Source organism: Spermophilus citellus (assembly GCF_964194105.1).
Source record: "Spermophilus citellus genome assembly, chromosome: 5".
In the NCBI taxonomy this organism is placed as follows: Eukaryota; Metazoa; Chordata; class Mammalia; order Rodentia; family Sciuridae; genus Spermophilus; species Spermophilus citellus.
Window position 1 is genome coordinate 72,792,597 of NC_138186.1, and position 23,075 is coordinate 72,815,671.

A 23,075-nucleotide genomic window follows, 5' to 3' on the forward strand; every position below is an offset into this window, starting at 1 on the left:
TTTCATTACACTATTATGAATGGTGTGTAGTATAAAACTTTTGAATTGCTTTTTCTGTAATTTTAATTTAATATATTTGGACTGGATTTGACCTTTCATAAGTGAAACCACAGAAAATGAAGCCTCAGGTAATAGTGGATTCCTGTTCTATACTTAACAAACACTTGACTCATATTTTTTGGAACAGATTCACTTATTCCCCCTTTAAAAAATAAACCTGATTTTTTTTTTAAGCACCTTTTCAGGCTCACAGCAAAATTCATCAGAAAGTACAGAGTTCCTGTGTATCCTATGCCATTACACATGTATAATATCCCCTACTATCAACATCCCACATCAATGTTATATATCAATTGTTTCAATTGACAAACCTGCATTGACATATCATTATCACCCAAAGCCCATAGTTTATATTAGGACTTGCTCTTGGTGTGATATATTTTATGGAATTGGACAAATTTATAATGCCATATATCTACCATTGTGGAGAAGAGTGTCACTCTTAAAAAATCCTCTGTGCTCTGCCTATTCATCCCTCCTTCCCCTTACTCTCTGGCAACTACATCTTTTAACTAACTTCATAGTTTTGCATTTTACAGAATGTCATATAGTTGAAGTCTATATGTCATTGGAGGGCTACATACTTTGAAATTGTTTTCTATCACTTGGCAAAATGTGTTTAAATTTCCTCCCTGTCTTCATGTCTTGATAGCTCATTTCTTTTTATCACTGAATAATATTCCATTGTCTGGATGTACCATAGACTATTTATCCATTCATGTACTGAAGGAAGCCTTAGTTGCTTCTAAGGTTTGGCAGTTATAAATAAAGCTGTTATAAAGCTGTGTGTACACACACACACACACACACACACACACACACACATTTTTTCTAATATTCACTGTGAGGAACTAATAGAGCTTCTGGAGGTGAAGTTCACAAAAGTGTGAGAACCCCTTGACTTGGCCAACACTGAGGCTCCAGCCATTTACCTAGAACAGTTAGGCTTTCCTGTTGGCACTGCTTCCTCTGGAGGTCCTGCTCATGGGTTTCTGCTTCAGTCAGTTGTGATTCTGTTTTCACCTGTCTCTCCAGTTTGGGGGAATCACAATGTGGAAGACGGAAACAAAGTAGGTGTTTATATCAACAGCTTCTCCAAGCAATAGTCTGTTTCTTGTAGTGAACATAGCTTCAAAAGACCTTTCTATGGCCATTAGTACTTCAAAGATTAACAATCTTCATTTTTTTTTTTGGCTTTGTTCTTTCTGACCTTTCATATAGGTCTGGTTATTATTTCAAATATACTTTGGGTAATTTTTTGTAGTCTGTCTCCTTTTTCTAATGCCCTTTCATCATTCTGTGATTAAACAACAATACCCCTTATACCCTCATTTCTTTCTCATTGGGGTGCCTTGTAATCTTATCAGATACTTCAAGAATAATAGCTTGCATGTTTTGAGGGCTTACTATGTTTATGCCAAGAGCATAAAATAGTTTATATTGCATTCTTATGGTATATATGTGAGATGGATATTATTATTTCCCTCACTTGAGCAAACTATGAAGCTGAGTCAGTAAGAAGATATTTGTCTAAATACCCAATTAGTAAGTGGTGAACTGAGTTTTAGATTCAGGCTGTGCAGTTCCACACTCTTAACCATGTATTATAAGGTTTCTCAAATGTTTCTTTGCACTAAATATTTGTTTTCTTCAGAATAGAGATATACTGTAAATTTTTAAAATTGCATTGTTTGTAGGGGTCCATGTCATTATAATGGATGTTTTTGAGAAACACATTTGTATTTGCCATCCTGGCTGTTTTCCATATTTTTTCATCAACTGGTTTCCTGTTGATTTCATTAAAAACAAGCTGTTTCTAATTAACTTACAAATCCATCATCTTTATGATTATAAAAAAATCAGACTTTCCTGTATTCATTTTTCAAGTTAAGTATTTTACTTACCATTGGAGTTTCTTATTAGGATATTTAAAATTTACTAGGTTTTGGCCCAAAATATTAGCTTTTAATTATAATCCTTGTGTTCTTATTTATTCAAGTATTTCTAATAGTTTATCTTTTTGTCTCAAGCAATATAGAGATGACATACTACAAGTTGTCTTTCTGCGCAATAGTTTCCTATTTGTCTATTTCATTTTCTTCCATGATTCCTCTAAATTTGTATTCTCTTCACAGGAAATAGGCATAGAATTTATTGAAATGGTATATGAGCTTCATATTTCTTACGTTTTACATTTTATTTTTTGTTTACATTGTCTGTCCCACCCTTTTTTAAAAGAACTGCAACTTTTAAAAAAATATATATTTTCTTTAGTTGTAGGTGGACACAATATGTTTATTTCATTTTCATGTGGTGCTATGGATCTAACCTGGTGCCTCATGTGTGCTAGGCAAGCGCTCTACCACTGAGCCACGACCGCAGCCCATCTATTTCCCTATTCTTATGTACCTGTCATGTAACTTACGTAGACTAGAAAAATGAGATTATGTAAAGTTTGTTTAAGGCAAACTGTTAAAGCTACTTTATGATTATCTGTACTTACTAGCAAGTAGCAAAATTAAAGCTGTTTTCCTCATCATGTACATCTTAGCCTGAAAATGCTGTAATATTCTATGTAACTCTTGAGCCTGTAGCACCCTGATAACTGTACAGCTAAGTTGTCATTTAGATAAAGAGAGGAAAGCAGTTGCACCCATGGGCAATTAGCTTTTTTTATTAATAAGCTGTTAGACAATTAAGAGGAGCTTAGGCAGTCTCTTGAGAGTGGTATTATACTAAGTCCCGAGTAAGTAACCTTGTTGGTGTGCTGGTTTGTTTTCTGTTGTCAGGGTGCCCATTTCGTCACAGTGATCCAGAGCTGCTGAAACAGAAGTTGCAGACTTACAAGATCTCTCCTGGAGGGATAAACCAGGTAAGTCAGATTCTGCTCTGCATCCTCAGTAACGAGGCATCAGACAGATCATCTCAGGTTTATTTAATGTTCTTGTAGTAAGGCTATGTTCTGTTTGTCAGGCCTTACCCTAGGCACCCTATCTTTTAGATGAAATCAGCTAAAGTCTTGACTCTTCTGGTTTAAACTCCTTGGAAATTCCAGTTCTTCTATCTGCAACTTTGTATTTTTATTTTTCTTAGTTGTAAAGGAAGATGAACCCCTCACCCCTTTATTCCTTCTTAGTTTGTTTCACTATATCAACTGAGGACCACATTTAAAAATAATTAAAGAGTAATATTTTGAAGCTTGTTAATGAAACTGAAAATTAATGATAACATTTTATTTTGGGAAATTATTTCCCGAGCACACAATAATGTAGTGTGTACTGACTGAATGCTGATAGGCATCTTTGTTTAATCTATGCTTCTGATTGTAGTTCTGGGTCTAATAATTTTCCAAAATACTTTGTGAACAATTTAAATAAAAAGGAAATGCTCAAATTGTCAAAATAAGAGTACATCTTTTGGTAAGCCTGCCTTTTTAAAGAAATAAGTCTTTGACATTGCAAAACCTGTTATTTATAGTGTGCCTCTGAGTTCACTTGGATTTTTGAAGGAATTGCTTCCTTAGCTTTGGAAGAACAATGTATGTTTTAGAGCTCTAACATCTAAGTCATTATGCATCCCTAAATTTCTTTTGTGTCCAAAGTTCTGATTTAGTTAATTCAGTTTCAGTCTTATAATGTGGGCTGTGCAGAGAAGAATAAGGTATAAATCCTGCTCCCAAAGAAAAGGGTCTGGAGGAAAATACAAGTCAGGTGTTACAAGAGAGTCTTGGGTAATGAAGGAGGGTTTGTAACCATCTGGGGAAGCAAGGATTACTTTCTGGAAGAGATGATCTTTGAGGCCTTGAAGTAATATTGGGAGTTATGAAGAGAGAATGCATGGATTAAAACAGAAAGCACGTTGTTTTATTGGGGTTTCAAGTTTAGGATAATGGTGGCACCAGTGTAACATTGAAAGGGAGCTTAAAGGAAGAAGTTGTTTGGGAGATCAGTTATAGAGGCGGAACTTTTTACATGGCAGACGGATTGTAGATTTGTAGCATATTCAAGAAGTTAGACCTAGAAATCAGATGACCTTTCTGGTTAAAATTGTGGAATTGTGAGACTAGAAAGAATATTGGAAAGCCATTTTTCTTTTATGGAGCCCTAGGATGTGACATGCAACATGCCATTGTGCATCCCTAGTAAATCTGTAGTAAAAACTGAAATTGAAGCCAGCCCTTCTGATTTCAAGATATTTTCCCTTAACCCCACTCTACTTTAGAGCTGATTATCATGATAATTATCATGTGGGAAAGAAGAGGTAGGGAGTCAAAAAACATGTCTCAGAATGGAATCTTGGGTAATGCTTTTATCAGGTATTAAAAGAGAGTGATATTAGTCAAGACCAAACAAGAATGGGAGGAGAGAGGGGAAATATATATAAGAAGAAAGTAGGTCCAAAAAGTCCTTTGTAGTAGAGAGACTGTTTAAGGTGAAGACTGCATGTGCTGAGTGGGTTACTCAACTATGACTTTGGTAAAAGGTGTCAATATAATGGTGGAAATCAAAAGCCAGAACACACGTATCTAAAAGATGAATGAATAAAAAACAGTGCATGTGATACTTTCAGAAAATGTACTCATAAAAGGGGCGTCACAATGGTATTAGCTTATTTATCATGGAATGGTGTATTTGTTTGTGGGTTTAAGACTGAAGGAGAATGGCATTTGCAGGTAAATGGATGGAGTTAGAGAAGATAATGCTAAAGTTAGCCAATCCCCAAAACCAAATGTTGAATGTTTTCTCTGATATAAGGAGGCTGATTCATAGTGGGGTAGGGAGAGGGAGTGTGGGAGGAATAGATGCACTCTAAAGAGGGGCAGAGGGGTGGGAGGAAAAGGGAGGGGGCATGGGGGTTAGAAATGATGGTGGAATGTGATGGATACTATTATCCAAAGTACAGGTATGAAGACATGAATTGGTGTGAATATACTTTGTATACAACCAGAGATATGAAAAACTGTGCTCCATGTGTGTAATAAGAATTGTAATGCATTCCACTGTCATATATAAATAAAAAAATTTAAAAAAAAAAGACTGAAGGAGAGGGGTTGGAGGTGTAACTCGGTGGTAGAGTATTTGCCTAGCATGCATGAAACCCTGGGTTCCCAGAACTGCAAACAAGTAAAAATAATGTGGACTGAAGGAGACCTGAGCCTGTTTGTAGAAAAAAAAGAAAAAATTAGAGAGTGGGCTTGGTGAGCATATAAAACAAAGAACATCTGTCTGTAACCAAGCAGAGGTAAGCCCTCTTTCCTTTATGCCATGACTATACTGTACATAATGCCCTTAGCACTTATTATGTTAGATTTTAATCATTTCTTTGCCTGTTCATCTTTCCACCAGTTTGTTTCATGAAGAACTGGATTTTTATTTAACTTTGTGTCTCAGTAACTCAGTGACTTAAACATGATAGATGCCTAAAAAAAAATTGAAAGAGTAAGTGGTTGTTCTTAGGTAAGAACTGAATCCTAGAGGTTGCTTGGTGTGTGCAGAGAGAGGCAGATAGGAGCTCAAGAACACAAGTGAAAAAGTAACTTATTGAATAAGGGAGGATATATACTTGGAAAAAAGGATACAGAGAAAGGTATGCCCCCTCAGCCCATGTAGAAAATAAGAGTTTAAGAAAGAGCAAAAGGAAGTTGATGGAACATATCACCTGTCCTTACTCTTCTTTGTAAAGTAAAAGATCTGGTCATCAGCAGAGAGTAAATGGGTTAGTAATGGTGTTCTAGGTTTAGGAAAGGTTAGAAACTGCCACTAACAAATTTGATTAAATAATCTTGAAGAATAGGATTAGAAGCCTTTTTGTAAGTCATGAAGAAATCACCTTAAAAATAGACTATTAACATATCTGTATTAATCTGTTGAGAAGATTAATGTTTATATTTAATAGTAGTAACTAGGTTTTGTATGCTCTTTGCTTATGACTCCAGTGTATCTCTTTCTACTTGCCCTCGATGTATATCCCTTACTTTGATGAAGCTGGTGAATAATTTCCACATCATCCTTTGGACCTGCATTGTAACCTTTTATCTGAGATGAACGCAGATCTGTGCATGTGGGCAAACTGTAAATAATATTTAGCTTTTATGTGATATTTTTATTGAGTAGACTGTAGTAGAGTGAAGCAGCTGTTGGACTGTATTTCAGAGGGCAGAGAGTTGATGAATAAAAAATCCATGTAAAACATTTGATAAATGTTTAGTTACAGGTTGACATGAGTGTAGATTAGATCTTGAAAACTTCAAGTGCATATTAAAATTGAATGCAGCTCGAGAAAAATACCATTAAAATATGTGAGGTAAAACTCAATGTAGCTTTTATTTCAGAAAAATAAAAACTATTTGAAAAATAAGCCTCAAATTATAAGACACACCTAGATGTCTTAAGTCAGAATTTTGATCAAAAGGGAAATCGTTGTGATTTAGCCTTTCCCACTTTTTTTTTTTTTTAAAGCATGCTTCTAGGATCACATTTCATTTTCCTTGTGATTAGCTTTAATATTGTTAAATCACTGTAAAAGTCACAAATTAATGAGCTCAGTATAGCTTAATAGCAATTGAACAACACAATATGACCAAAGAAAATGGAGGTCCCTACATTTATTCCCTTCCCTCCCCTCAAATAGAAAAACATGGTGCTCAGTTCACCAAGACAAAAATTCTTCATGTTTAAACCCCAACAACATGGCTCCTAAATATTCAGTGTTAAAAACAGTAAAAACTGAAAGGCTCATTAGAGACAAAACCATGATTATATTTGGAGATTTCAGCACTCCTTTCTCATTAGTTAATAGAACAAATGGAAAATCACTAAGGATATATAAATCTTGAACAACATTGTCAACTGAGTTGACTAATTGATATCTATAAAACACTACCCAGCAACTGGAGAATGCACTTTTTAAAAATTGTTTACCTGAGGGCTGGGATTGTGGTTCAGTGGTAGTGTACTTGCCTAGCATGTGTGAATCACTGGATTCGATTCTCGGCACCACATACGCATAAATCAAATAAAGGTCCATCAACAACTAAAAAATATTTTTAAAAATTGTATTCCTGAAATAGTATCCCAGATGATCATAATCAGGGTCTTTAAAAATCTATTACAGGGCTAGGGTTGTGGCTCAGCGGTAGAGCGCTTGCCTAACATGTGTGAGGCCCCGGGTTCGACCCTCAACACTACATAAAAATAAATAAAATAAAGATATTGTGTTTAACTACAATTAAAATAAATATTTAAAAATCTAGTATAAACTTAAATGAATTGAACTTCTACAAAGTAGGTTCTGTAATGACGCAAGGGGGAAGAAAGCAGAGCAGAAATTAAAGAAAAACTTTATTCATAAATGAGATTATCTCAAAGAACCTACCAAAATACTACTATACCTAAAAAGTGGCATGATGCTAAGTAAGTATACAAAAACTAATGATATTTCTTAAAACAAGCAACTGAAAATTAAGCATTTTTCAAAGTACCATATACACATGAACTGAAAAGACTAATTATATGAAAGATTGTTATGCTGAAACACTGATGAAAATAGTCAAACAACAAAATTGGAGGCATGCACTACCTGATTTTAAGACTTAACTATAAAGCTACTGTAATTAAGATATTATTGGGAAATATAGAGATCAATTGGACATTTAGACCCACATATTTACGGGTATCTGATTTTTTTAAACATAGGTGCCAGGGCAATTAAATGGAGGAAATGATGGCCTTTCCAAAAACTTGTTCTAGAAGAATTGGATGTCCACATGCAAAAAACAACAGCCTACACAGTTGTTTCATAAGCTTTTTGAACGCTATGACCAAAAGACCTGACTAGAACACTTTTAGAGAAGCAAAAGTTTTATTTAGGCCTCACAATTTTAGAGGTCTTAGTCCATAGATGGCCGATTTCATTGCTCTGGGCCCTAAATGAGGCAGAGCATTATGATGGAAGAGTATAGCAGAGGAAGGCAACTCAGGACATCACATCAGGAAGCAGACGGTGAGCTGTGCTCACCAAGAACAAAATCTATATCCCAAAGCACTCCCCCACCCCCACCCCCAGTGACCCACCTCTTCTAGTCAAGCCTCACCTGCCAACTGGTGCCACCCAGTTAATGCCTATTAGGGGATTAATGCACTGGGTTAAAGCTTTCTTAACCCAATCCTTTAACCTCTTTCTTGCATTGTTTTACACATGAGCTTTTGGAGGACACCTCATATCTAAACCATTACAATAGTTCTTGCTTTATATAAAAATTAATTTGAAATAGGTCCTAGACCTAACTATAAATTAAAACTTCCAGAAGAACACACAAAATCTGTATGACTTTGGAATATTCCATGAATGGAAATGATGATAGATTAATCTTTATTGAAAAGTTAAAATTTTTACCCTAAAGAAGATGGGGTTAAGAGAATAAAATAGGCCACAGACTGGAAGAAGATATTTGCAAATTATATATTTTGTAAAAAAGACTTATATTGAATATATGCAAAGAACTCTCAAAACTCAGTAATCAGAAAAAAGTTTTTAAAATGTGTAAAACAATTGAATAGGTATTACACCAAAGAAAATATGTGAATGGTGAACACATGACAAAATTCTTTAATGAAGGTTTATTATAGTTGGTATAATAAAAGTTTGACAGTACCAAGTAAAAACAGAATAAAGATGTATTGCTCAGTCTCATACCTTGCTAGAAGAAATGCAAATGATAGTGCCACCTTGAAGGTGTTTGGCAGCTTCTTATGAAGTTAAACTTACACGTATAACAACCCACACAAAAACCTATACATAAATGTGTATATTTTGTTCATAATTGCTTAAAACTTAAAACAACCCAAATGTCCTTCAACTTGTGATTGGATAAACAAATATGGTTTAGTCATACAATTGAATCCTATTCAACAAAAAGGGACATACTATTGCCATACCCAGCAACATTGACAGATCTCAGATGCATAGTGCTGAGGGAAGGAGTCAGACTGAAAGATCCCTGCTGTATGATTTCCTTTATATGGCATTCTGGAAGAGACGGATGTATAAATATAGAAAACATGGTTGCTGGGAGTTGGGGGAAGAGTTAGTTACAAAGGGACAGGAAAAAATAGTTTTTGGTTGATGGGAATCTCCCATCTTGTTTGTGATGGTAATGTCATGACATTGTGTCAAGTTTTGCAGGGGTATTTAGTTTTTTAATGGAGGAAGAAAAAAGTTAGGTAGGAGGTATTACAAATGAAACAAAATATTCATCTTTTATTCTAGCAATTCAATAGATTGTTAATAAATAAAACAATTCCAAGAATAAGCATATAATTTAGAGTGATACAGACAATAGCCTATATAAGCAAAATAAAGTTATTGCCTTTTGTGTTAAGGAAGGAATGTGATATGGGAGCTGTTATTAATAAGTCATCCTATAGTGCAATTTTTTCCACTTCTACATGCATTACTTTGACTAAAGGTTTAAAAAAAAATGTTTCACATTATGTGTGAAGTATACGTGGTCATGTGCCTGATGGATAGTTGGCAATAGCAGTAATACTAGATAACTTCGAGGTAGATCCTTACATACGAGGTTTTGATCTTTATCTCTCTATGCACCCAGCACAGTGTCTGATCCATGTTAGAAGCTGTGAAGGTTGGAAAATTTTACCTTGATTCTAGGGTAAGAACTTAGCTGCCAGTTTTATAGATGCTGGCAGAAGATGTGAAGATTGCAGTAATAACAATATTTGAATATTTTCTTGCACTAATTCCTTGCTCCTTGATTTTCAAAGAGCAACATGAGGACCAGCTACTACCTGCATGTGCAGTGGGTTGCACAGGTGTATTGATTATTAATTTGCTCTATGGTTTGGGACCTATTGTATATTAGCTCTATAGTTTTGAGCAGGCTTTTACCTTCTTCAAAACTTAGCTTTCTTATCTATAAAATAGGGATAATATTGTACAGATAATAGAGATACAGTGCAGGCCAAAAAAAAAAAAAAACAAACAAAAAACCTGTGGCTTGACATTATTTCCAATAATAGATCACGCACACTATGAATTATTATATAATAAGAAAAACTACCAAGAAGTAAAAAGCATTCAGAGATTAAAACAAAAGGTGTTAACTTCACTTTAGCATATATTACAGTATTAGTCTGTGTACTAATATTGTAAAACCTAGAGTCTAGGGAATCTGTATCTTTTATAATGGACAGTAAGCAAGCCTTTAATTCAGAGGAAAGCACTCTGTCTTCCAAGTCTATTATATAAACATCCGTGAAAATGTGATCTGGAACAGAGACCATTATTGCTTCTGATTGTGAAATGTTAGAAACTTGAGATTCCTGAGAAATTGTCTCTTAATAGTATGTAGCTGTTGATGAAAGCATATTTACATTTTTTATGAACACTTTAGTTTTTTTCCCTTAAAATATTGGTGTGCATTTTAATATCAATTTACTTTCATTAACATTTTAAAAAAAATCTTCCAATAGGTTAATAATCCTTTCAATTCTATGTTAATTTAGTCAATCATATCTATCAATACTATTTAGATTAGATGCCTGAATTTTCTAACTATTCTTAAGATATTTATTTTGGTTTTTAGCTTTCCTTCTATTTTTTAGATTTTTTCATAGCTGCAGTTTTATGATGAAAATGCTACATTTTGGATTTAGAAAATTCAAGACTATATGCTTAAAATATTGAGAAATCTCTGGTGTAAAGCACATTTATTTCTCTGAAGAGACTTTCTTTTTCCTATTGTGAAAATATATACATGGAATTTTCAAATTGTGGTTTTATCACTAGTGCCCATAGCATTGTGCTTGTCCCATTTTACTAGGAGAATTGTTTGCCATACTAAATCATATATGGCATATATTCGATTCTAACAATTTAATCAACAAACAATTGTTGGTCATAGACTAATATTGTAATATATACCACAGTAAAGTTAACACCTTTTGTTTTAATCTCTGAATGCCTTTTACAGATTAGTAGTTTTTATTATATAATAGTTCATGGTGTGCTTGATACTGGAAACAAAATAAAGTACCATGCCTTCAAATTATTAAAATTTTGGCCTACTCTGTTCCAAGCACTATCTTTTGATTCTCAACACAATATTATCCCTATTTTATAGATGAGACCATGTAGCTAATGTACAGTAAGTCCAGGATTCACACCTGTGCCTGACACTGAATATCATTTACCTCCTTCTGCTACATTGTTCTGCTTCTCTATGGCATTTATTTTTAAATTCAGTTGATTCTTTTAGGTTTCTTCTTTCATGAAAAACCATTACTGTGAAGTGAGTAGTAATTTTATGTACCTAAATTTAGGAATATGTATGTTGTATTATTTAAACATTGGCAAATATGAAATAAAGATGAGACTATCACAAAATGTAAATTTTCGGTAGTAACAGGGTTTTAAAAGGTCTAGTTGCTTTTATTGCAGTGAATTTTACATAATTTAAAGTGTACAATTCAGTGCATTTAGTACATTCATAATGCTATATAATGAACATTGTTGAATTCAAAAATATTTTCAATACATCAAAAGAAAACCCAGTATCCATTAAACACTCAGTCCCCAGTTTCTAATAACCAGTCATCTGCTTTAAATCTCTATGGATTTACCTATTTTGATATTCCCTGTAAGTATAATAATACACCATGTGGCCTATAGTTTCTGTCGAGTTTGTTTTCAAGGTTCACCCATGTTTTGTAGCTTGCATCAATATCCTATTCTTTTCATTGACTGAATAGTACTATATTTTATTTATCTACTCATCCATTGAAGGACATTGGATTATCTTCTTTTGGCAACTGTGAATAGTGCTTCTGTAAACATTCATGTACAAGTATTTGAGAAACTGCTTTCAGTTCTCTTGAGTATATACCTAGGAATAGAATCCAATCATACGGTAGTTCTTTGAGGAGTTGTCAAACTGTTTTCCACAGAGGCTGTACCTGCACCATTTTACAAGGATCCCAATCTCTCCAACACTTATTTTCATTTTTAAAATATATATTTATGTATTAGTTTCTTAGGGCTGGTGTAACAAACTAGGTATCTTTAAAAATTGTCTCAGTTCTGGAGGCTAGAATTGATACCAAGGTGTTGTCAGGGTTGGCTCCTTCTGAAGACCATGAAGTATCGTTGGATGAATTATTCCTACCTCTACCTTTATTTCCACGTGGCATTCTCCCTATATGTCTTCTCACCACTTTTTCTCTGTGTATTCTATGTCCAGTTTCTACTTTTTATAAGGATATCAGTAGTATTGGATGAGGGCTCTTCAAAGTGACCTTATTTTAATTACCTCTATAAATATCCTATTTCCAAATAAGATCATGTTATGACATTCTGAGGTAGGGAGAATTAGGATTTCAATTTATTTGAGGTACACAGTTCAACACATAGCACCATCTTAATAGGTAGGAAATAATCTCTCATTGTGGTTTTGATTTGCATCTCTAGTGATTAATTATGTAGAACTTTTTATGTGCTTGTTATCCATTTGGGTATCTTTTTTTGAAGAAATGTCTATCGATTTTTTTTGCTCCTTTTTGAATTGAGTTGTTATGCTTAAGTGTTTTTTAATATATTCTGTATGAGACCCTTATCAGATATCTGATTTTCAGATGTTATAAAGTTTAATATGTCATATAAAAACTCATTGCTAATCTCAAGGTCATGAGGATTGACATGTTTATTAGTGCATATTAATTATATGGAATAATGAGTTTTATCGTGGCATATTTAAATGTTCATGTAATTTAATTTGATTAGTTTTACTCAAAGTACTTCTACCTTGCCCTCTCCAAAAGTCCCCTTCAGTCTCCCTTCTACTTTGATGACATCTATTCCCCATTTCCTTCTAGCTTCCACGTGGAAGGAAGAAAATCAGATAATTGTCTGACTTATTTTGCTTGACATGATACTCTCTAGTTCCATCTGTTTTCCTGCAAATGACATTGTTTCATTCTTTATGGCTGAATAAAACTCCATTGTGTATATATACCACATTTTCTTTATGCATTCATTGGTTGAGAGGTTGGTTCTATAGTTTGGCTGTTGAGAATTGTGCCTGTATCTCTAAAATATGCTGACTTTAATTCTTTCACCGTACCTGGATCATATGGTAATCCTATTTTTTAGTTTGAGAAGCCTCCATACTGATTTCCATGGTAGCTAGAACAATTTTCATTCCTGTCGACAATGAATTCCTTCCCCCCAGCATTGATTGCTATTTGTATATTTGATTATAATTCTGAGGTGAGATGGGAACTCAGTGTAGTTTAGATTATGCCTATTGGCTAAAGATGAGCATTTTTTATATAATTGATGGCCATTTGTACTTATTTTGAGAAATGTGTTTAGTTATATGCCCATGTACTGAAAGTGTTGCTTTTCTTGTTTTTTTTTTTTTTTTTATGTATTGTGGATATTAATTGTCCATCAGAAGAGTAGCTGGCAAAGATTTTATTCCATTTTCTGAGTTGTCTCTTCACACTGTTAATTGCTAGCTGTGCTATCCAGAACTTTCTAATTTGATGCCATCCCATTTATCAATTCTTGGTTTTATTTCCTGAGCTATAGGAGTTCTATTCTGGAAGTCATTGCTTGTGGTTGCATATTGAGTGTTGACCTCTGTTTTCTTCGAGCAATAGCAAGGTTCTGGTCTTATATCTAGGTCTTTAATCCACTTTGAATTGACTTTCTATAGGTAAGTGGGGGGAGAATCTAGTTTCATTCTTCCATATATGGATATCCAGTCCCCACCCCACCCCACCGCCCCTGCACCATTTGTCAAAGAGCCTGTCTCTCCCCTGCCCCATGATGTTTTTGGCAACTTTGTAAAGAATAAGATGATTGTAGCTGTATGGTTTTGTCTTCTTTTTTTCCCCTATTCAACTGATCTTTGTTTTTGTGCCAGTACTGTTATTTTTGCTACTATGGCTTTGTAATATAATGTGATGCTTTTAGCATTGCTCTTTTTGCTAGGATTGCTGTAGCTATTCTGGGTCATTTGCTCTTCTATGTGAATGTTAGGATTGCCTTTTCTAGTTTTGTTAAGAACATCATTGACATTTTGATGGGGATCACATTGAACCTGTATATTGCTTTCAATAATATGCCCATTTTAACAATATTAATTCTGCCTATTCATGACTATGGGAGTATTTCCATATGCTAGTGTGTTCTGTAAATTTTATTTTAGAGTTCTTTCACCTTCTTGGTTAGGTTTATTCCTGGCTATTTCATCTTGCTTTAATTTGTACAGAATTGTTTTCCTGAATTCTTTCTGATTTCATTATTGCTGTATAGCAAAGCTATTGATTTTGTGATCCTGCTACTTAGCTGAATTTGTTAATCAGCTTCAGAAGTCTTCCAGTGTAGCTTTTAGGATTTCATAATATTGGGGGTCATATCATCTGCAAATGGGGATAATGGACTTGTTTACTATTTTAATCCCATTTATTTATTTGCTTGAATGCTCTAGCTAAAATTTTAAGTACTACATTGAATAGAAGTAATGAATGTGGACATCATTATCTTATTCCTATCCATGGAATGGAACAGTCTTGATCATGGTGTATGGTCTTTTTAATGAAGAATTGAATTTAATTTGCAAGTATTTTACTAAAGGTTTTTGCCTTTATGTTCATTGGGATACTGGTTTTTAATTTTCTTTGTTTGAGTCAGAATGACACTGGCTTCTTAAAATGAATTTGAAGTCTGCTGTTATTCTGATAGTTATAAAGACAAACCTATCTCCATAGGTTTGGATATATTGTTTTCATCATCCAAAAGTTTTTTGTTCAATCTCCATGTGGTTTCTTTAGTGTTTCTTGCTTTTGCCCTTTGAATTTCATGGAATAATTTGAGAAGTATTGGTGTTCAACAAAGATCGGTAAAATTCAGCTCTGAATCCATCTGGTCCATGACTTGGGTTGGGTGGCGGCTTTTGTTTACTGTTTCAATCTTATTGCTTCTTATTGGTCTGTATGAAGTTTCTATATCCTCTTGGCTCAATTTTGATGGGTCATGTTTTCTTGAAATTTATCCATTTCTCCTAGATTTTCCAACTTATATCTCCTAGATATAAATTTCAAAGTTGTACCTGATGATCCTCTGGATTTCAATGGTATCTCTTGTAATATCCGTTTTTCATCTCTAACTTTGTTAATTTTTGCTAAGGGGTTATCAATTTTGTTTGTATTTACAAATAACCAAATTTTTCATTGGCCTTTGTATTGTTTTATCTATTTCTATGATTTTTTTTTCTTATTGGTTATTCACAACATTACAAAGCTCTTGACATATCATATTTCATACATTAGATTGAAGTGGGTTATGAACTCCCATTTTTACCCCAAATACAGATTGCAGAATCACATCGGTTACACATCCACATTTTTACATAATGCCATATTAGTGACTGCTGTATTCTGCTACCTTTCCTATCCTCTACTATCCCCCCTCCCCTCCCCTCCCATCTTCTCTCTCTACCCCATCTACTGTAATTCATTTCTCTCCTTGTTTATTTTCCCATTCCCCTCACAACCTCTTATATGTAATTTCGTATAACAATGAGGGTCTCCTTCCATTTCCATGAAATATCCCTTTTCTCTCCCTTTCCCTCCCACCTCATGCCTCTGTTTAATGTTAACCTTTTCCTCCCTGCTCTGTTCTTAGTTGCTCTCATTATATCAAAGAAGACATTTGGCATTTGTTTTTTAGGGATTGGCTAGCTTCACTAAGCATAATCTGCTCTAGTGCCATCCATTTCCCTGCAAATTCTATGATTGTCATTTTTTATTGCTGCATAGTACTCCATTGTGTATAGATGCCACATTTTTTTTATCCATTCATCTATTGAAGGGCATCTGGGTTGGTTCCACAGTCTAGCTATTGTGAATTGTGCTGCTGTGAACATCGATGTGGCAGTATCCCTGTAGTACGCTCTTTTAAGGTCTTCAGGGAATAGTCCGAGAAGGGCAATAGCTGGGTCAAATGGTGGTTCCATTCCCAGCTTTCCCAGGAATCTCCATACTGCTTTCCAAATTGGCTGCACCAATTTGCAGTCCCACCAGCAATGTACAAGAGTACCCTTTTTCCCACATCCTCGCCAGCACTTGTTGTTGTTTGACTTCATAATGGCTGCCAATCTTACTGGAGTGAAATGGTATCTTAGGGTGGTTTTGATTTGCATTTCTCTGACTGCTAGAGATGGTGAGCATTTTTTCATGTACTTGTTGATTGATTGTATATCCTCCTCTGATAAGTGTCTGTTCAGGTCCTTGGCCCATTTGTTGATTGGGTTATTTGTTATCTTATTGTCTAATTTTTTGAGTTCTTTATATACTCTGGATATTAGGGCTCTATCTGAAGTGTGAGGAGTAAAAATTTGTTTCCATAATGTAGGCTCCCTATTTACCTCTCTTATTGTTTCTCTTGCTGAGAAAAAAACTTTTGGTAATATTGCCATTTTGATGATGTTAGTTCTGCCTATCCATGAACAGGGTATATTTTTCCATCTTCTTCTACTTCTCTCTTTAGGGTTCTGTACTTTTCATTGTATAAATCTTTCACCTCTTTTGTTAGGTTGATTCCCAAGTATTTTCTTTTTTTTGAGGATATTGTGAATGGAGTGTTCTTCCTCATTTCCGTTTCAGAAGTTTTGTCGCTGATATACAGAAATGCCTTTGATTTATGCGTGTTGATTTTATATCCTGTCACTTTGCTGAATTCATTTATTAGCTCTAATAGTTTCTTTGTAGACCCTTTTGGGTCTGTTAGGTATAGAATCATGTCATCTGCAAATAGTGATAATTTAAGTTCTTCTTTTCCTATTTTTATGCCTTTAATTTCTTTCGTCTAATTGCTCTGGCCAGTGTTTCGAGAACTACATTGAATAGAAGTGGTGATAGAGGGCATCCCTGTCTTGTTCCAGATTTTAGAGGGAATGCCTTCAATTTTTCTCCATTCAGAATGATGCTAGCCTGAGGCTTGGCATAGATAGCTTTTACAATGTCAAGGTAAGTTCCTGTTATCCCTAGTTTTTCTAATGTTTTGAACATAAAGGGATGCTGTACTTTGTCGAATGCTTTTTCTGCGTCTATCGAGATGATTATATGGTTCTTATCTTTAAGTCTATTGATGTGGTGAATAACATTTATTGATTTCCGTATGTTGAACCATCCTTGCATCCCAGGGATGAATCCTACTTGATCATGGTGCACAATTTTTTTGATGTGTTTTTGTATTCGATTCGCCAGAATTTTATTGAGGATTTTTGCATCTAGGTTCATTAGAGATATTGGTCTGTAGTTTTCTTTCTTTGAGGTGTCTTTGTCCGGTTTCGGAATCAGGGTGATGTTGGCCTCATAGAATGAATTTAGAAGAGCTCCCTCTTTTTCTATTTCCTGAAATAACTTGAAAAGTATTGGTATTAATTCTTCTTTAAAGGTTTTGTAAAACTCCGCTGTATACCCATCCGGTCCTGGGCTTTTCTTGGTTGGTAGTCTTTTGATGGCTTCTTCAATTTCATCCATTGATATTGGTCTGTTCAAATTGTGTGCATCCTCCTGACTCAGTCTGGGCAAATCATATGACTTATGAAATTTATCGATGTCTTCACTATCTTCTATTTTATTGGAATATAGGTTTTCAAAATAATTTCTAATTGTCTTCTGTATTTCTGTAGCATCTGTTGTGATATTGCCTTTTTCATCCCGTATGTTAGTAATTTGAGTTCTCTCTCTTCTTCTCTTCGTTAGCATGGCTAAAGGTGTGTCGATCTTATTTAGTTTTTCAAAGAACCAACTTTTAGTTTTGTTAATTTTTTCAATAGTTTCTTTTGTTTCAATTTCATTGATTTCCGCTCTGATTTTAATTATTTCTTGCCTTCTACTTCTTTTGCTGTTGTTTTGCTCTTCCTTTTCTAGGGCTTTGAGATGAAGTGTGAGCTCATTTATTTGTTGGTTTTTTCTTTTTTTGAGGAATGACCTCCAGGCGAGGAATTTCCCTCTTAAAACTGCGTTCAATGTGTCCCATAGACTCTGATAAGTTGTGTCTGTATTTTCATTTATCTGTAAGAATTTTTTGATTTCCTCCTTTATGTCTTCTGTAACCCCTTGATCGTTCAGTAACATATTCATTTTCCATGTGATATTGGATTTTCCCTTCCTTCTTTTATCATTGATTTCCAGTTTCATTCCATTATGATCAGATAAAATGCATGGTATTATCTCCACCCCTTTATATTTACTGAGGGTTGCCCTATGGCATAATATATGGTCTATTTTTGAGAAGGATCCATGTGCTGCTGAGAAAGTATATCCACTTGATGATGGTTGATATATTCTATATATGTCGGTTAAGTCTAGGTTGTTGATTGTGATATTGAGGTCAATAGCTTCTTTGTTCAACTTTTGTTTGGAGGATCTGCCCAATGGTGAGAGAGGTGTGTTGAAGTCACCCATAATTATTGTGTTGTGGTCTATTTGATTCTTGAACTTGAGGAGAATTTGTTTTTGGTGCATAAATATTGATAATTGTTATGTCTTGTTGGTGAATGGTTCCTTTTAACAGTATATAATGTCCTTCTTTATCCCTTTTGATTAACTTAGTCTTGAAGTCAATTTTATTTGATATGAGGATGGCCATCCCTGCTTGCTTATGAGGACCGTGTGCGTGGTATATTTTTTCCCAACCTTTCACCTTCAGCCTGTCTAGGTGTTTTCCAATCAGATGTGTCTCCTGGAGGCAGCATATTGTTGGAATTTGTTTTTGTAATCCATGATACCAGCCTATGTCGCTTTATTGGAGAGTTTAAGCCATTAACGTTTAGAGTTACTATTGATATATGGTTTGTACTTCTAGCCATGTTTGATTATTTTTTTTTTAATTTAGTTTGTTTCTCCATGATTAGCTTTCCCCCCGCCCTCTGTCTTTACTGAGGCACTTTCCACTGATGATTTTGGTTATTGTTTTTCATTTCTTCTTAGTGTTTTGCTCAAGATTCTTTGCAATGCTCGTTTTCTGGCTGCAAATTCTTTTTATTTATTTATTTATTATTGTTGGTTGTTCAAAACATTACATAGTTCTTGACGTATCATAATTCACACTTTGATTCAAGTGGGTTATGAACTCCCATTTTTACCCCGTATACAGATTGCAGAATCACATCAGTTACACTTCCATTGATTTACATATTGCCACACTAGTGTCTGTTGTATTCTGCTGCCTATCCTGTCCTCTACTATCCCCCCTCCCCTCTTCTCTCTACCCCCTCTACTGTAATTCATTTCTCCCCCTTGTATTATTTTTCCCTTTCTCCTCACTTCCTCTTGTATATAATTTTGTATAACCATGAGGGTCTCCTTCCATTTCCATGCAATTTCCCTCCCACCTCTCATCCCTGTTTAATGTTAATCTTCTTCTCATGCTCTTGGTTCCTACTCTGTTCTTAGTTACTCTCCTTATATCAAAGAAGACATTTGGCATTTGTTTTTTAGGGATTGGCTGGCTTCACTTAGCATAATCTGCTCTAATGCCATCCATTTTCCTGCAAATTCTATGATTTTCTCATTTTTTAATGCAGAGTAATACTCCGTTGTGTATAGATGCCACATTTCTTTTATCCATTCATCTATTGAAGGGCATCTAGGTTGGTTCCACAATCTTGCTATTGTGAATTTTGCTGCTATGAACATCGATGTAGCAGTGTCCCTGTAGCATGCTCTTTTTAGGTCTAAGGGGAATAGCTGGGTCAAATGGTGGTTCCATTCCCAGCTTTCCAAGAAATCTCCATACTGCTTTCCAAATTGGCCGCACCAATTTGCAGTCCCACCAACAATGAGCAAGTGTACCCTTTTCCCCACATCCTTGCCAGCACTTGTTGTTTGACTTCCTAATGGCTGCCAATCTTACTGGAGTGAAATGGTATCTTAGGGTGGTTTTGATTTGCATTTCTCTGACTGCTAGCGATGCTGAGCATTTTTTCATGTGCTTGTTGATTGATTGTATGTCCTCCTCTGAGAATTGTCTGTTCTGGTCCTTGGCCCATCTGTTGATTGGGTTATTTGTTATCTTATTGTCTAATTTTTTGAGTTCTTTGTATACTCTGGATATTAGGGCTCTATCTGAAGTGTGAGGAGTAAAGATTTGTTCCCAGGACATAGGCTCCCTGTTTACCTCTCTTATTGTTTCTTTTGCTGAGAAAAAACTTTTTAGTTTGAGTAAGACCCATTTGTTGATTCTAGTTATTAACTCTTGTGCTATGGGTGTCCTATTGAGGAATTTGGGGCCCGACTCCACAGTATGTAGATCGTAGCCAACTTTTCCTTCTATCATACGCTGTGTCTCTGATTTTGCTGCAAATTTTTTTAACTTTTTTTTTATCATGAATGATTTTTATTTCGTTGTCGTACCTGAAGCTTAATTTTGCTGGATACAGAATTCTTGGTTGGCATCCGTTGTCTTTCAGTGTTTGAAATACGTTGTTCCAGGATCTTCTTGCTTTCAGTGTCTCTGATAAAAAATCCGTTGTTAACCTTATTGGTTTAACCCTGAATGTAATCTGCCTCCTTTCTCTTGTAGCTTTTAATATTTTCTCTTTGTTCTGTATATTGGATATCTTCATAACAATGTGTCTTGGCATTTGGTCTACTGTGATTTTGTGTGCTCGGTGTCCTGTATGCATCTACTATTTGTATATCCATTTCCTTTTTTATTTCTGGAAAGTTTTCTGTAATTATTTCATTCAATAGGTTACTCATTCCCTTTGTTTGAATCTCCATACCTTCCTGTATCCCGATGACTCTTAAGTTGGTTTTTTTATGTTATCCCATATCTCTTGGATATTATTCTCGTGATTTTTTACCAGCCTTTCTGAGTTGGCTAGACTCTTTTCAAGATGATATATTTTGTCTTCATTATCTGACGTTCTGGCTTCTACTTGCTCCACTCTGTTAGTGATACTCTCATTTGAGTTTTTAATTTGGTTTATAGTTTCCTTCATTTCTAGAATTATTGTTTGATTTTTTTAATAATCTCCTGATAAAGATGCTTAATTTCTTCTTTTATCTGTTTATGTAATTCATTTTCAATGTGTTCTTTCACTGTTTGAATTTGCTGTCTCGTATCCTCTTTAAGGTTTCATTCCATCTGTCTAAGGTGTTCCTTGAGTTCTTTATTTGACCATTTTTCTGATGACTCTAGGTCCTCCTGAATATTTAGACTGTCCTGCATTGTTTGTACTCCTTTTCTTCCTTGCTTTTTCATGCTGTTCATGTTACTTCTTGTTCTGTTTGACTGTTTACTCCTATAAATTTATTTGATGCTTGGGAGGAAAGGTATTAGAAGGGAAGGGAAGAAGTCACTAAAGAGAATGAGAGTAAGCAGGTAGAATTCAAGGAAGGGGGAATAAGAAAATTGAAAATAAATGAAAAGACACAATAAAAAAAAATTAAAAAAGAATAACCAAGAAAATGAAATAAAACCCAAATTTATAAAAAATTAATAAATACAGTCTTAGACTTTGATTGACTTCTCTTCCACTAGGTTGAGCTGTGCCCACCAGGCCAAGCTTCTCTCAATACGCGGGAACCAATCACTGTGCAGCAGCTCCTCCTCCCAGACTGGGCCGGTCTCCAATCCTGAGTGCCTAGGGCCTTCTCTTGTGTCTAGTCACTTCCTCACTTTTTCTCAAGCCAGGCCCCGCTCACCACAATACTGGCTACACGCCAGGTCTGCTGCTCCCGGGAGCCCTGTTTTCATGAACGACTGGGCACACTCTCCCTGTTTGCCATTCCCTCAGACCCTAAGTTTGTAGAGCTTGGGGCTGAGAACCCTCAGCGAATTTTGCTTGCCCTCTGGTAGCCACGTCCCCTGTAGCTGGTACAAGAGACCTCAGTTGTCAGCACTGGTGGGGAGCGGTATCCGGGAGTTCCGTGCTACTCCTAATTCCCTCGGTCTGGCTATCGCACTCATGGGAGAGCTGGGAGGGGCCCTTAAGTTTTCCCCGCTGTGCGGAGAGGGAAGGCTAAGGGGTTACACACCTGTCACTGCTGGTTTCAATGAAGTTATCTCCTCCGCCGCATTCTGGTGATGTCAGTTCTCTGCCCTGGTGGTATCCCATGCAAATGGCGACAGTTCCTTCCCTTTGCCAGGTGTCCAATGCAACAGGTGGGTCCTGACTGGCTCTCCCAAGCCCCGTTTCAATCCTGTGGCCACTGCCTATGAAGGCTCGGTTGGCATTTACCTCCGTAGATTCAGAAGGGCCGACCAGTTGTTTCAGCAGGATCATTTAGTGCCGCATCACAGCAGTTTGTCTGCGAGAAGCAGGTGAACGGGAGCTTGAATTCCTATTTCTTTGATTTCATCTCTGATCTTTATTATTTTCCTTCTACTGGTTTTGGACCTGGTATGTTATCATGTTTCTAAGACCTTGCGATTCATCATTAGTTTGAGATCTCATTTAAAAAATGTAGGTACTCATATCTATAAACTACTCTTTCCATAGCTTTGGATATGTTGTTTTTATCACTCAAAAGTTTTTTGTTCAATCTCCATGTGTTTTTGTGGTTTCTGTAGTTTTTCTTGCTATGGATTTTTAGTTTCATTCCATTATGATAAGATATAAGGAATTAATTTGTAAGACTGGCTTCATGGCGCAATATAATCTATTTTGGAGAAAGATCCATGAGCAGCTAAAAATAAAGTGATTTTAGCTGTTGGATGAAATATTCAATAGGTCTCTATCAAATCCATTCGATATAGTTCAACTGTGTCATATTGTAGATTTTTTATTTTTTGGTCTGAGTGACCCATTAGATTGGTGTGTTAAAATCACCCACTATTATTGTATTGGGGATTTTCTGTCCTTATATGTCAAATTGGTTGTATTGAAGTTCAGGGAATAAATATTTACATTCATTGTATCTTCTTGATGGATGGTTCCCTTTACCAGTATGTAGTGACCTTCTTTCTTTGTTTTCTCT

The 23,075-nt window shown here is 35.3% G+C and overlaps 1 protein-coding gene across 4 annotated transcripts in view; it reads left to right on the top strand.

The window, feature by feature from the left end:
* PRIM2 (DNA primase subunit 2) overlaps positions 1-23,075 on the top strand; it is a 321,229-nt gene that overhangs the window by 275,551 nt on the left and 22,603 nt on the right. For all 4 annotated transcript variants that reach the window (XM_081296592.1, XM_081296594.1, XM_081296593.1 and 1 more), the window contains one exon: positions 2,850-2,932. In XM_081296592.1, the coding sequence (XP_081152718.1) occupies positions 2,850-2,932 (83 nt within the window). The remainder of the gene's footprint in view (positions 1-2,849; positions 2,933-23,075) is intronic.